The sequence below is a fragment of the Artemia franciscana genome, unplaced genomic scaffold (assembly GCF_032884065.1).
Source record: "Artemia franciscana unplaced genomic scaffold, ASM3288406v1 PGA_scaffold_32, whole genome shotgun sequence".
Taxonomy (NCBI): domain Eukaryota; kingdom Metazoa; phylum Arthropoda; class Branchiopoda; order Anostraca; family Artemiidae; genus Artemia; species Artemia franciscana.
This window is the reverse complement of record NW_027062665.1, coordinates 1,122,649-1,137,687: the sequence shown is the minus strand read 5'-3', so window position 1 is coordinate 1,137,687 and position 15,039 is coordinate 1,122,649. Positions and strand designations below refer to the sequence as shown.

General features: G+C 33.1%; 1 protein-coding gene across 1 annotated transcript in view; it reads left to right on the top strand.

Moving 5' to 3' along the window:
- The window catches only part of LOC136041650 (RRP12-like protein), a 107,087-nt gene that overhangs the window by 67,594 nt on the left and 24,454 nt on the right, over positions 1–15,039 (top strand). The window contains exons 14-18 of the mRNA XM_065726355.1: positions 412–600; positions 7,609–7,879; positions 9,848–10,012; positions 12,600–12,732; positions 14,698–14,855. Of these exons, the coding sequence (XP_065582427.1) occupies positions 412–600; positions 7,609–7,879; positions 9,848–10,012; positions 12,600–12,732; positions 14,698–14,855 (916 nt within the window). The remainder of the gene's footprint in view (positions 1–411; positions 601–7,608; positions 7,880–9,847; positions 10,013–12,599; positions 12,733–14,697; positions 14,856–15,039) is intronic.

Sequence of the window (15,039 nt, the reverse complement as noted above, 5' to 3'; positions counted from 1 at the left end):
ATATATATATATATATATATATATATATATATATATATATATATATATATATATATATATATATATATATATATATATATATATATATATATATATATATATATATATATATGAATCGCTGAGTAAGAGTAAGCAGTTGCTTTCTAGACAAATATTCTTAAGTATTTGGAAATCTAGCGGAGCTTGGTGAATGTAATTTTTAAGAATCTGCCCAATTATCGAATCTAAAAAAATTGAAATTTTTGAAAATCATGGAAGTATCTTGAAAATACTAAGGAAAGCTTGTCCGGAAACCGATGTTAATCCTGGTTCTTTTCAGTGTTTAATCAAAATAAGGGTATGTAACAGGTTTGTCTTTAAAAAACGATGGTTCTAGATAACAAACATTAATGTAACGAACTTCTCTTAAAGGCTTTTCAACATATACACAAAGAAGCCAGACGGACAGACAACTGATGGGCATCGATCAGCGGCCTATGAAACCATTTCAGTATATGCAACAATTACTCAAAAAGAAAAATTGCACTCATTTAATGAAAAGCTATTTGAAAAGATGGTGCAAGCTACCAAAGGAACTGCACCGAGTGGTGAAGACCCTGTGTATGTAGTCCTTTATTTCCTTCGTATAATTGAAGTTGTTCAGTATTTTGCATTTAAGATTCATTTTGAGCAATTTATTAGCCAGCGGCCAAATTTTTTACCCCCCCCCCCCCCAGTGGGGAAAAATCGAAGTTTCGGCTTCATTCTTTATGTACGAGTGGCTCCTTATGAATATATCAATGCATAAAGAAAAAAAGTAATGGTGAAGAATGCATGAATGTATTGCTCCTTTGTGTAAAATTAAAATTTTTAAGTATTTTGCTGTCTGATCTGATTTTGTATTTCTATTGTTTGTACTCTTTTAGGAAGCAATTGATTACTTTATTCATACTACAAAACCTACATAATTGTCTTATTTGCCAACATATCAAAAAAAAAAATAGAATTTTATATTTCCAGCTACTGAAAAGGTAGATTAGGATATCACAAGAAGTATGCGTGGACACTTTTTTTTTTTTTTTTTTTTTTTTTTTTTTTTTTTTTTTTTTTTCATGCGTTGTTCTATTCATAATGAGGTGTTTGTAGATGCATCGATGGATGACTGAGCGAAGCCAAAATTTTAATGTAGTTGTGAATGCGTCGCTTGGTGGCACTGGTTTTTAGATTATGGCGCTGGCCCATGTGTTGCTCAAGAAGAGTTTTAAAATATATATTTTAAAACTCTATATAGTTTAATTATATATCTCAAATGTATTTAAGATATATAATTTTGAATATATTTTAAATGTATCAGCCTAACCAGTCAAAATCATTGTTTATCTTTGTCTAACAAGTTTAAGAACAAATCATTTTTCTACAGCAAAAGAATCACTCTATAAGGCTTATGGCTGTAATTTGATCCGAGTCTCTTGTTGGTTAGACTGATGCATTATTAATAATGATAATATTGAATTTTACATTGTTGTTAAGTATATTTTTTATGTAGTATGTTTTTTGGTCTTTAGGCTCGTTGCTGCTTTTGTATTTCTGTATGTTATTTTACTCTTGTCTAGATCTAATTTCTTGAGCTTGCTCCTGCTTAGGCCTTGTCAAATATTTTCGTGTTTCTATAAGGATTAAATATGGTTCTGAAGCATGGGCACTCCGAAAAATGGAGGAACATTTGCAAGATGTTTTCCAGAGAAATTGCTCACGGGTTATTTTGGGTACCCGATTGACCGACTGCTTTTCGATTGTAAACAGTACGCTGTGCGAAAAGTGTGCTACAATGCTGCTTCCTATGGCTATAATGAGATAAAGGTTGAGATGGCTAGGGCACGTTCTGCAGATGTGGGATGACAGAATGCAAAAGACTGTCCTTTTTGGCCAACTGTCTAGGGCTAAACGGAAAGCAGGTCGTCCTCAGTTAGGCTAGGAGGATCTAGTAAGGATTTAAGGAAAATGGGAACTTCATGGGAGGGTGTAAAGAGAGATTCTTTGAATAGATTGGGGTTGAGGAGAAGCGTGCGTAACTGTGTTGGCCTCAGGTGGCGTGATGCTGCGGTGAGTTGTTAATAGTAGTAGTAATACAAAAAGCACGTATAATATATCCTAACCTTGTTCCCAAACTAAGATTATGTTATCCATATAACGAGTTGAAACTATATCTAGTAGTAGAAAGCCCTCCATTGTGACTGACTCAATGAACTCCAGAAAAAATTAAACATTTTTTAATATTATTAGTATTACTATTGTTACTGTTGTTATTACTATTATTATTGTTTCCAATAGGTCACAAAAAAATGCAACAGTTAAATGACCAAATAATGAAACAAAAACAAAGATAAGCACTTACTTTTAAAATGGGACTCGGCGCATATTAGCATGTTTGAACGATTCGAAAAACTTGCTCCTCCCTCTCCCCCGCCTATATTAAACACATAATCAACAACTCTAAAGTATTGTTAGTAGTAGTAGTAGTAGTAGTAGTAGTAGTAGAACAATTTTATTAGAAATAAACATTTCTTAATCAATAGCAAAACATAAGCGAAGCTTGCGAGGTTGTGCTAAATTCAAAAAAATAAAGAGACAATATGGAGAATAAGAAAATATGGAGAATGAGACCATATACCGAAATCAACAAAAAAACAAAACAAAAAAAAAACATAAACAATACACTACATTGCATGACCCCAAGACAACAAAAAAACAAACAAACAAAAAAAACATAAATATTACAAATGAATAACCTATGTAAAATTTATTTTAGTTAATCTGTTTCAAAAGCATACCTACCGAGCAACTCCACACGTAAATCAGACTTAAACTGGCCAAGGCTACCTATTTCCTTGATATCTATACTCAGTTTATTCCAAAGTTTTGAAGCTCTGTAAATAAGTGAAAAAGAAGACCTACTTGAAACTAATGGAGGAACCTCAGTATTACCTCGTATCCGAGTAATGTGGTGGTGAACATCAGACCTCTCACAAAATATTCCTGTAAAACAATCAGGAAGGCTATCACTGTAATACTTATATATAAAAATCAACGTATAAAAATCACGTAATCCAGCTGCAGGCATTATATTTAAATCACTATACATAGACCTCAAAGGCTCCTGGTTCCCAACACCACAAAAAACTCGGATAGCATTATTCTGGATCACACGGATTGGACGAACTATCGAAGGGAAAGTACCAAGCCAAATCGACGAGCAATACAAAATGTAAGGGTGAATCAGGGAAAAATATAACAATCGTAGAACATTTGGGGGGAATATATGTTTTCCCCCAAATTGTGCGCATGATACCTAAGTTGCGTGACAATATTTTCGTAACTGACTTCACATGATCTTTAAATGATAGGGTTTCATCAATATTGATTCCGAGGTATTTGGTGAATCTTGTTCGTTTAATAATTCCCCGCTCCGAAATTATTTCCGTAAACCAAGGGTAAAAATTCGGAGATCGAGAGAAAATAACAAAACTTGACTTATCTATATTCAGGTCAAGGTGGTTTATTTTAAGCCATGTACATATCCTGCTCATTGCTGCATTTATCGTTGACATGAGCAGTTGTTCTGTAGGGGCAACATACACCAAGGTTGTATCATCAGCAAATAAAGGCATAGTAAGCTGGGTCTAACTCGGACCATTGTCAACAAAGTCGTCAATTCTGGGCAGAGCTTTCACAACATGCGGTAGATCATAAATAAAAATTAAAAACCGAGTCGGACCCAGTACGGATCGTTGGGCAACCCCCCAATTAACAACATTTTTACTAGACAAAACTCCTTGTAAATTGACATACTGCTGTCTATTTTGAAGATAACTGCAAAGCAAACCCAATGTAGCACCCCTTAATCCATAAAATTCACATTTTTTTAATCATGTTCGATGGTCAACAGTGTCAAACGCCTTAATTAAGTCCAAAAATACACCAGCTACCCTAAGCTTTTTATCAAGAGCATCATTAATTATAGTAGTAATAAATGACATCGCCATTTCTGTTGTTCTGCCCTTCCTGAAACCAAACTGATTTGGATGTAGAAGAATATGACGCTCCAAATGCTCATAAATTCTAATATTAATACATTTTTCTAAAACTCGTGAAACAACAGGTAATAATGAAATTGGTCTATAATTCCCCAAATCATTCTTATTACCACCCTTAAACACAGGAGTTATTCTTGCAATTTTAAGACAATTGGGGAACTTCCAATTGCTTAAAACAAGCATTAATAAGGGACGTTAATATATGTGAAATGCTTGGAAACGCGGCTTTTAAAACAAGAAGGTTAATGGAATCACTCCCAGCCGAAGAACTTTTCATCTCAAAGATAATCTTACGAACTTCGTCATGAGTGACAGGTCTTAGATACATTGATACATCGACAGAAGTACCCATAAAAGTCTCAAGCGGAGGATCATTATCAGAAGCTACTGTAGTAAGAGAAAATCGAGCCCCAACAGTTGCAAAATGTTCCGAAGGGACATTACAAATTACATCAGGCTCATTCGATTTTAACCCATCACTTGTAGTAACTTCATCAGGCAGAACCGGATCTGTTGAAGATTAAATAAAAAAAACAAATTTTTGAAATGAAAGTAAGGAGCGACATTAAAACTTAAAACGAACAGAAATTACTCCGTATATGAAAGGGGCTTTTCCTCCTTGATACCCCGCTCTTTACGCTAAAGTTTTTTATTGTTTTAAAAAGTAGAGTTGCGAGAAAGAATCAAACTTTAGCGAAAGGAGCGGGGTGTCGAGGAGGAAAAGCCCCTTTCATATACGGAGTAATTTCTATTCGTTTTAAGTTTTAATGTCGCTCCTTACTTTCATTTCAAAAGACTTGTTTTTTTATTTAATTTCTGAAAGTTTTTGAATTAATGCATGTCTGATTTTGGCTCTCTGTAAATAAATTATTAAAATGAAATTTGCATATTAATTCTTTTTTTGGCTAAATGGCTTTCTCTTAGTTTTGATCAGACGATTTTGAGAAATAAGGGGTGGGGAAGGAGGCATAGTTGCCCTCCAATTTTTCGGTTACTTAAAAAGGCAACTAGATCTTTTAATTTTTAACGAACGTTTTTATTGGTAAAAAATATACGTAACTTAAGAATTAACTTACGTAACAAACTTTTATATTCTTATATTTTTGATTATATATATGAGGGGGTTGGTCCCCTCGTTAATACCTCGCTCTTCACACTAAATCTTGTTTTGTCCCAATTCTTTAAGAATGACCCCTGAATCAGAAAGGCCGTAGAACAAATAGTTGAAAATACCTAAAAAATTTTTAGCATAAAGAGCGAAGTATTTATCTCCCCCTAAATACCTCGCTCTTTATGCTAAAGTATTTTTAGAACCCCTCATATGCGTAATAATCTCTGTTCGTTTTAAGTTTTAATGCTTCTCCTTACTTTCAATTGAAAAAACTTTTTCATGTTTATATTTTCATTATTTTTTTTTGTTAATAGTAATGCTAGAAAATCCTGCGCCCTTTTCATTGAATTTCTCTTCCCGCATGAAATATTCCTCCAAGGAAAGATCCTCCCATATAGCCCCCTCCCCTGAACCCACACCCAAACCAAAAAATCCCCCTGATAACGTCGGTACACTTCCCAGTAACCATTACTGTATGTAAACATTGGTCAAAGTTTGTAACTTGCAGCCCCTCCCCCAGGGACGGTGGGGGGTAAGTCATCCCCAAAGACATAGTTGTTATGGTTTTCGACTATGCGGAACAAAATGGTTATCTCAAAATTTTAATCCGTTGACTTTGGGGAAAAAATGAGCGTGGGAGGGGGCCAAGGTGCCCTCCAATTTTTTTGGTCACTTAAAAATGGCACTAGAACTTTTCATTTCCGTTAGAATGAGCCCTCTTGCAACACTCTAGGACCACTTGGTCGATAAGATGACCCCTGGGAAAAAAAACAAATAAACACGCACCCGTGATTTGTCTTCTGGCAAAAAATACGAAATTCCACATTTTTGTAGATTAGACCTTGAAATTTTTTCTTTGGGGTTTTCTCATACGCTGAATGCGATGATGTGATTTTCGTTAAGATCCTATGACTTTTAGCGGGTGTTACCCCCTATTTTCCAAAATAAGGCAAATTTTCTAAGGCTCGTAACTTTTGATGACAAAGACTAAATTTGATGAAACTTATATATTTAAAATCAGCATAAAAATCTGATTCTTTTGATATATCTTTTAGCATCGAAGTTCCGTTTTTTAGAGTTTCGTTTACTATTGAGCCGGGTCGCTCCTTACTATAGTTCGTTACCACGAACTGTTCGATATAACACTTTTAATAATTTTCCAAGTTTTAGCCGGGTTACCACAAGCATTTTTAAATTTACACTCAAAATATTTTTTCTTCGCGTTTCTCAAAAGTGTATTAAGAGCATTTCTATAATTTTTATAAACTCTTGTGCAAACTGGATCATTTTCATTCCTTATTGAATCCCTATATAATTGGTCTTTCTTATTTATGCACCGCAGAAGACTAGGTGACAACCACGGCTTTTTGGGCATCTTTTTCCTTGACCTTGTCCGATTCATTACACAAGTTTTACTCAAAATAGAGATCAATGTATCATAAAATCTCTGAAAACTTATATTTATATCATCTAGATTTTCAACTTTATTATTCCAATCAACATTAGAAATCTCTTGTTTAAACTTTTCTAAGTTACCCTGGTTGAGCACAGGTAAAATACTCATTTTCAGTCTAGGGCCTTGCTGCCTCGGGAAACAAACTTTAAAACTTGCCGAAATCCCAAAATGGTCAGAAACATCAGTAACAATAACCCCTGGATCTGAAAATTTAGAATTAGAAAAAACATTATCAAGTAGCTTTGCCGTTAAAGTGGTAACACGCGTACAAATATTAATAGTGGGAAATAAACTATATGACATGCAAAGCTGTAGGAAGTCCATAGGAATATTCGAGGAGTAGTCGAGGAGTTATATAGTGGTATTTTTTATTTTAGTGGTACAGTAAAATTAGTGAGACTGTAATAAATATCGAACGTTGAATGTTGGTGTCGATTCCTAAAATATTGGTTTTTAAGTCACTTCTGCGTTAATTTTTGTTTTGAGATTGGTCAAAAACTTTATGTCACATTTATTCTTGTTTGTGTGGGAGAGGCGTCGTTTTGGACCAATCTCGAAATAAAAATTAACGCAGATGTGATTTAAAAACCAATATTTTAGGAATATAAATTTTCTTCTACATTTCTAGTAGTTTTTGACAAATGACCGACACAGAAACGGGATAAGAAATAACTCTGTTAAAAGCTATCCATATATATTCGATTTCCTTGCGGTTATGTCAATTTTTGCCGAAACATCGATCTTGGTCTGTACTACAATCAGTGAAACGGACATTTAGTTTAAACTTTAAGTTAGGATTTGTGAAAAGAATTATTTCCGTTTATATTAATTCTGCTCTATTTGAATGCGGGGGAGTTATACGTTTTTTTATACACTTTATCTGCGTGATAATTTTGTATTCTTTTTTGGTTCATTATTGTTCTTGTATAAAACTAAATACTCTTGAAATTATATCTTGCTCCTTTTAGGTTTCTATTGCACTCGTTAATCGACTTAGAGCAGATACTAATTATATATCAAGAGACTTCGTCCATTGAAAAAATGTACAAAATCTGTACACAATGGCTGAATGCTTCTCCACGTGATATACAACTTGAAAAGCGCGCCTTTAGAATCATACAAGTCCTTCTTGATACAGAATCAGCTGAATGTCAGAAATTTGTTGCAGAGCATTCAGAAGAAATCTTGCAGCTTATGACAAAGCCTCTGCCGAAGGGAACGCCACCTTCCGTAACTGCTGTAAGTTTTTTTAGTTTTTTTGAGTCATTATGATTGCTTTATTTATGGCTCTAGAATTTACTTCTGCTTTAGTGATATCTAGTGATCCATCGGACTGTTTTCACATATTGTGAAGCCTGTATATTAGGGAGCAACCGATTTTATTACCTCATTTGTTACCATTGAGTTGCTTCAATTGCTATACTGTATACCAATTGCCTTATTTGCATACTATTACCACACATTATGAAGCCTCTGTCTAAGGAAATATCTCTCTATTATTGCTGCAGTTTTTCTAAGTCGCTTTAGTTGCTATAAGGGGCTATTCTTTCACGGCTCTAAAATTTAATTCTGCACCACAGTATATAATGATGTGACTGTCCAACGGTGAGTCAGGCGGATTTCACATATTTTTCAGCCTTTGTGTAAGGGTGCAACTGTTTTGTTATCTCTGTATTTTTTTATTGAGCTACTTTAGTTACTGTGCTGGTCACTGGTATGTGACCAGCATAGTAAGGACTCAGGATCCTTTGTCTGAGAGGGCGAGGGTTCGAATCCCAGTGTACCCAATTGTTTAATTTGGGACGGGTCAGTGGCGTGACTGTAAGCTTAGCCAGAGTCGACCCAGCTCTAAATGGGTGCCTGAAGAAACCTGGGGAGGGTAAACAGGAAGGGTGTACGAAAGCACTGGATGGTTGGCCCCCAACCCCCCATTGCACTTCCTGGCTGAAGGACCAAGAAACGGAGATCAGCACCGCCGGTAGGGATTGTAAAGTCTAATGCCGTATTCTTTACCCTTTTTTACCCTTTTCACTGGTATGTTGAATTAGTAATTACTTTTGGATGATAAAATTTACTTCCAACTTAATTGTATATGGTGAAGGTTGATTTTGCAGACTATTGCCACATATTGTCTAGCTTCTGTCTAAGAAAACACCTCTCTGTAATTGCTGCTATTTTTCTAAATCGCTTTGGTCACTCTAAGGAGCCATTTTTTGAGGCCCTAGAATTTACTCTGATAATATAGCTGTAGTTATGGTAAATTAACTTTCTGCTTAATTGGATATTGTGAAGTCATCTCCTAAAGTTTATTACCACAAAAATATCGTCAGATTCAACTAGTTAGTTTTGATTATTTGCTTTCGTAGCTCAACGTGGCAACACTGACAAAAATGTGGTCAAATTCAACTAGTTAGTTTTGCTTATTTGCTTTCGCAGTTCAACGTGGCAACACTGACAAAAATGTCGTCAAATTCAACTAGTTAGTTTTGCTTATTTGCTTTCGCAGTTCAACGTGGCAACACTGACAAAAATATGCTACTGTCCAGAAACTTCACAATTTAGAAACAAGCAAAAGAAAAATCTTGTAAAACAACGGTTTTCAAGTATGAACAGACCTAAGGTGGGTCCAAGAGGGCGCAAAATGTTTTATCTTGATGTTCTTGGGACTTCAATATATTTAATTTTTTTTAGTTGATTTCTGGTGCTTTACTAATTTGCTCAATTCATAAATTAATTTACATTATATTTAATTAAAAATTCAGATAATTTGGTTCATCTTTATTGTGCCTCTGATTTGCCACTCTCCTTAAAAGAAACTTGGTAATATTTTTAATTTATTGAGTATATAGCACGTCACCCACTGTATTGTATTGAAAAGAGTAGTTATTCTTAAGTATTTTCATATGATTTTCGAACCTATACCGATTTCAAGTAACCAGAGGTAGCTTTGACTGTTCAACTCGGTATAGTGTTCTTGTAGAGCCATTCTTACCTTAGAAGTTGAAAATCTTTTCCATTAAAAAAAATGACCATACCACAAAATGTACAAACAATGGATTTAATCTGTTCTTTAGTTTGTATACTTTATTTACCATTTAAAGTTAAAATTTTATGTCGTTGGTGTATTTAATTATTTTAGGTTTGACTTCGATGTATTACCGTTTCAAGTTGAATTTTTCATATCGTTGGTGTTTTTAAACATTTTAGGTACGACTTCGATGTATTACAAAGATAGTTCAGAACTTGGATTCATCTGCTCAAGAAGTGTTTGCTACAGCTCTTCAAGAAGCCCTGTTGAATATCAGGTCGTCTGGAGAGAAGGCCAGGACTGCTGCTTTTGTCCTAATTACACAAATTGGAAAAACTTTACAAGTAAGAAAAACGAAATTATTATATAGTTTCTTCAGTTAGAGTATTTTAACAAATTTTTATACTAAGTTTTTGGGTAACCTGTATCTTTCCTGACAGTTAGGTTTCTGTAAATAAAGTAAGTAGAGTAAAGTAAGTAAGTAGTAGTATAAAGTAAGTAACTAAGTACATTAAGTAGAATAAGGTAACAAGAAAAAATTGTGTAGAGTAAAATAAGGTTCTGGGAGGTGTCAAATTTCAATTTGAATGCCGGAACTCAAGTCATTTAATTTTTTTTTTTGAAGACATAAAATAAGCAAACAAAATAATCAGTTTGAGCTAACAAGGAGCTATGCTCAAAATGAAGGCTACCTTTTATCAAAAAAAAAAAAAATTGATAAAACCCTACAAAAATAAAATAGCCGTCAAAAACATAAATATCGAAACCCAACGGAAGAATTAAAAATAGAAAACAGGAAAAATGATTAGAATTGGTATATTTTAGTAAATTATAAAAAAAAGTAGTTGGTGATCTTATCAAAAATGTAGTTGGCGTTCTGAGCCCTTCTCGGTCAAATTAGTAAAAAAAAAGTACTTCATGACTTTGCGAAGAAAAGTCATGAACACCTGCTTTTGTGAACATCTTCAATTTAAGATAACGTTCTATCAAAAGTCATTGTTTTAGCTCTGCTTTGCTTTTGCTTCTGAGAATTTGTTTACGGAGTTACTCCTTGTGGTCAGGTCGGTAGTGTTTATTCAAAAGGTTTGTGTGTCTTTTCCCGAGAGACTTTTGAGAGACTTTCAGAGACTTTTGATTTACCATTTAAGTTTAGAGGTTTTATATTTTCTGAAAGGTGTTATTTTTTAGTTGCGTAAAAATTTCGATGAGGTAAATTTTGATGCTAAAATTATCTATAGCATATCATCAAGTCCTGAAGTAAGGATAAACTAAGAATATCAAATAGCATTCTGATCAGTAAATTGAAATTTCATCTTTTTTTTATTTTGCTGGGTTTTTTTTATTCTCCTTTCTTCCTCGACATTCAATATTTTAATATCAAACTGTGACACGGATGTCCAGCAAAGAACATCCCTGGACTGATGCCACATATCAGGTGTCATCGAGATAAAAAGCATCCTCTTAAAAATAGGACAAGTAAGCAATTGAGTTAAATTGCCCTATAAGTCTTTGTTTTAAATATATATATATATATATATATATATATATATATATATATATATATATATATATATATATATATATATATATATATATATATACAATGAAAAGAGAAATCACAGCAACAGCACAAACACATAAAAAAAAAAAAAAAAAAACAGAAGGAGAAAAGGAAGACTGTTTTCATACATTAGTGATTAATATAGATCAGTACTTGAATAAGGCCTTAACCCTACTCATCCATACAATCAAATCCTCCTTCAAAAAATCTCCTTCAAAAAAACAAATATTTTTCTGCTAAAATTCAAAACATTTCTTCTATCTGCAAATCGGTCTGAAAAATGCAGGGTAAAAAATTGACATTTTGTACCGTTAGACAAATTCCATTGGAGGAAATCTAATTCTTCTTCATTCTTTTCGTATGAATTAAATAAGTGTATAAATTGAAATTCGATTTTTTTTTACCCTTGTTGAAAAATTAATCGTAGTTCATATTACAAAATTTTTTTTTCTTTCTTGTTGAATTTATTTTGTAACTTTTTACCATCAGAGGTTAAATTGATCCTCTTGATATTATTATGGAAATGTGATAGCTTTCGGCAAGATGCTTAATATTTTAAGCTATACATAAATTAGGCATTTAACCCTGTTAGAATGTTAGCCATTTGATATTTAAAAATGCAGAATGGCTCATGGTGATGAGTCATGCGTAATGAATAAAATTAGTAAAACGTTTAGAATTTTTTGTATTATTAATTAGATATTTAGGAGGTTGCCTATCAGGGCATAAAGTAATCTTTAAAAGCCTTTGGCTTATTCTTAACAAGAATAATTGTTGAGGACCAATCACGGTGTCATCACTTTTATCCAAGCCGCTCTTTAAATTAAAAACAATAGCATGAATTCCCGTAAATTATATTAACTAATGTCATTTTTGTCAATTTAAACTTTGATTTATTGGTTGATGCTTTTTTATTGAAAATGCAATTTTACACATAAGTTTACTATATTATTAATATATTATTATATTATTTTGAAAACAAATTGTTGACCATATTACTGTATTATTTTGAAAAAAAATTTGCAGAAATAAAAAAAAAGAAATATGAACCCTTCAAAATGACGTGCCCTTTGTAAGTGACCAAGAAATGTAGGGCAACTAGCTTCCCTCCTACGCCCCTTTGTTCAAAATTTATTAGACATTTGAGATGGCCATTTTGTTCAAGATTTTTAAAAGGTACAATAGATATGCCTTTGGAAATGACACGACTAAATCTATGTCATGAAAGGTTTTATCTCTTTTAATAACATTTATTGGAGGATGCTTTTTTGTTCGCAACAAACTGAAGGGTTTCTGATACCTTGTTGAATCTCTGAAATTGTGTCTCTTTCCAACTCTTTATAATATAACATATTTTCTGTTAATTATAGAAATGGTCTAACGGTGATGAGGAAAAAGCTTTAAGAGATTTTCTTCACATTTTGTTACCAGGATTGGCGTCGTCTCTGCCACAAGTAGTATCTACTTTACATGCATTGTCCTTCTTGGTGCACGAGTTTTCTAGTAAGTCTTTTTCTCATGAATTTGTTCAAGGGGCGTTTAGTGTTTGACATTATGTGAGAGGGGGGCTGAAGATCAGGCAAACGTGCACTTTAAAAATCATAGTTTTTCAGGTTGACTAAGGGCTACACATTTACCGTTATGCAATTTGCCGTCTGACATAGAATTTACCCTGACATTAATGTCCCTAGCGTGGGATTATTGTGGGAGCAAGCATCAGTGGGTTTAGATTTCTTTGGTTATTATCCAGTAACGTGCAGAGTAGAAACCTCCCGGTTAAGTCCTTCTTTTAAACAGCAGTCTTTTTATTGTTTATCTGCACGAGAAATAATATTTTTTTATAGGATTTTTACTCTTTATCCCTAAGGAAATTACTATTTATACTTGTTCAAAAGGATTTAGCATTTGTTCCAATTCCTTAGTTTAGGATAAGTAGTATCTACTTTACATGCAGGGCCGTATCCAGGATTTTTGTTCGCGGACGTATGCATTTTGTTACGTTTTTATAAGTTGGACAAACATTTCGAGGGGGGATTCAAACATACTGGGTATCTAATCCGCTTCTAGCCAATAACCCCTGGAAGGATCATGAGAGATTTTTATCCCTTACCAGAAATTTATCTTTTGATTTCATATTAAACTTATTATCCTCGGTTACGAGGACCCGTATATCTAGCTCATTTTTTTATTTGTAACTATTTTTTTAAATTACGCCCCGTTTTATATTATATCGATAGCAATCTTCATTTGTTTTTGTGCAAAATAATATATTTCATTGCAATTTTTTCGAAGGAGTAATCTAGACTAAAGAGCTTTTGATGAGTGTCACTAAAATTAATGAATCTTGTATATTTGAAATCAGCATAATAAGCCAAATAAGATAAGATATTTAATTTCAAAGAAATGTCTATCATAAACCGTGAAGGACCGAATTCGCATAATCCAAGTCCAAAGGACCAAATCGGTTGCTATATCTTTTGATATTGAAGTTTTGTTTTTTAGAGTTTCAGTTACTATTGAGCCGTGTTGCTCCTTACTTACAGTTAGTCACCACGAACTGTTTGATTATTGATTCAAAACACTGAAATTTCTGAAAAAGATTGATCAAGTTTGTGATGGAGTTAAGCTAAAACATCCAAAGCTAACATATCAAAATAATCTTATGCTTAGTCATTAAAATATACAAAAAGTTAATCCATACTAAAGTAGCGTCAGACTAAAGCGTTTGAAGATGGGAAAAAAACGTGTTTGAAAATCGATATCAAGAAAACTCTTCTATTATTTAGATTTCAACTATTTAATCAGTTATAAATATTATTTAATTAGGGCTATTATTATTTAGGGCTATTAAATAAAATTTACTTGTTTGTTGTCTTAAATAATTGGTTGCTATTTGAAGTCTTTTTCTTTCTTTTTTATTACAATAATGGAAGTTCTCCTGGAGTATTCAATTAAGTTTTCCTGGATGTTCTCTTAAATAATTGGCACTTTTATTGAAGTGTGTTCTCTATTAATTTTCTTTAGCATGTGTTCTTTATTTATTAATGTGAAATTTTTAATTCTTTGTTTTCTTAATTTATGGAATTTCCCTTTGTATTAATTTTTGCGTGTTTTACAGGTGTTTGTTTTTTTTATAATATTTTTTTTTAATATAAAAATAACTATGGTAACCTGAATGGTAACTGTCTTCAGGGTTAAGCTTACTTCTAGGAATCTTAAAAACTTATAGATTACTTATCGGGTACAAAAATCGGTTAGGAACAAATAAATATTCTGTTCACATCCACTGTTTAAGAAATACCAACAATTTAAACTGGTTTTCCCTTGAAGATTACGGAAAAGTCGTAAAAATATCGACATTCAGTGGGGAGGGTGTAGGACTGAAGGCCTCTCCGCTGCGAACGTGCCTAAATGGCATCAGAAAAGTCAAAGCAGGAAGAAAGGTGATAAATGTGTGTCTGTTTGTAGGCAACTTTCCTCAAGATCTGATTGATATGCTAGCAGAGAATAGTTCTGCACTGATGCAGGTGCCAACAAGAGAAATAGTTCAGCCAGCAATCGCTTTAGCTAAAACACTTACTGCCTCTTATAGACTGAAACAATTGGCACCTATCCTCAAATACTTTGTAAGTATATATTTGATTTATTAATTTGTTGTTATTTATTATTAATTGATATTATTTATTTGATAGATAACAAATGTATATAGAATAGGACATCTGAAATTTGAGGATTTTGGAAAGTTGGTTGTTCATACTGAGAGGGGATGATTTTTTTCCCTGCTTTCGAGAAAGATAACTTCGAAGACCA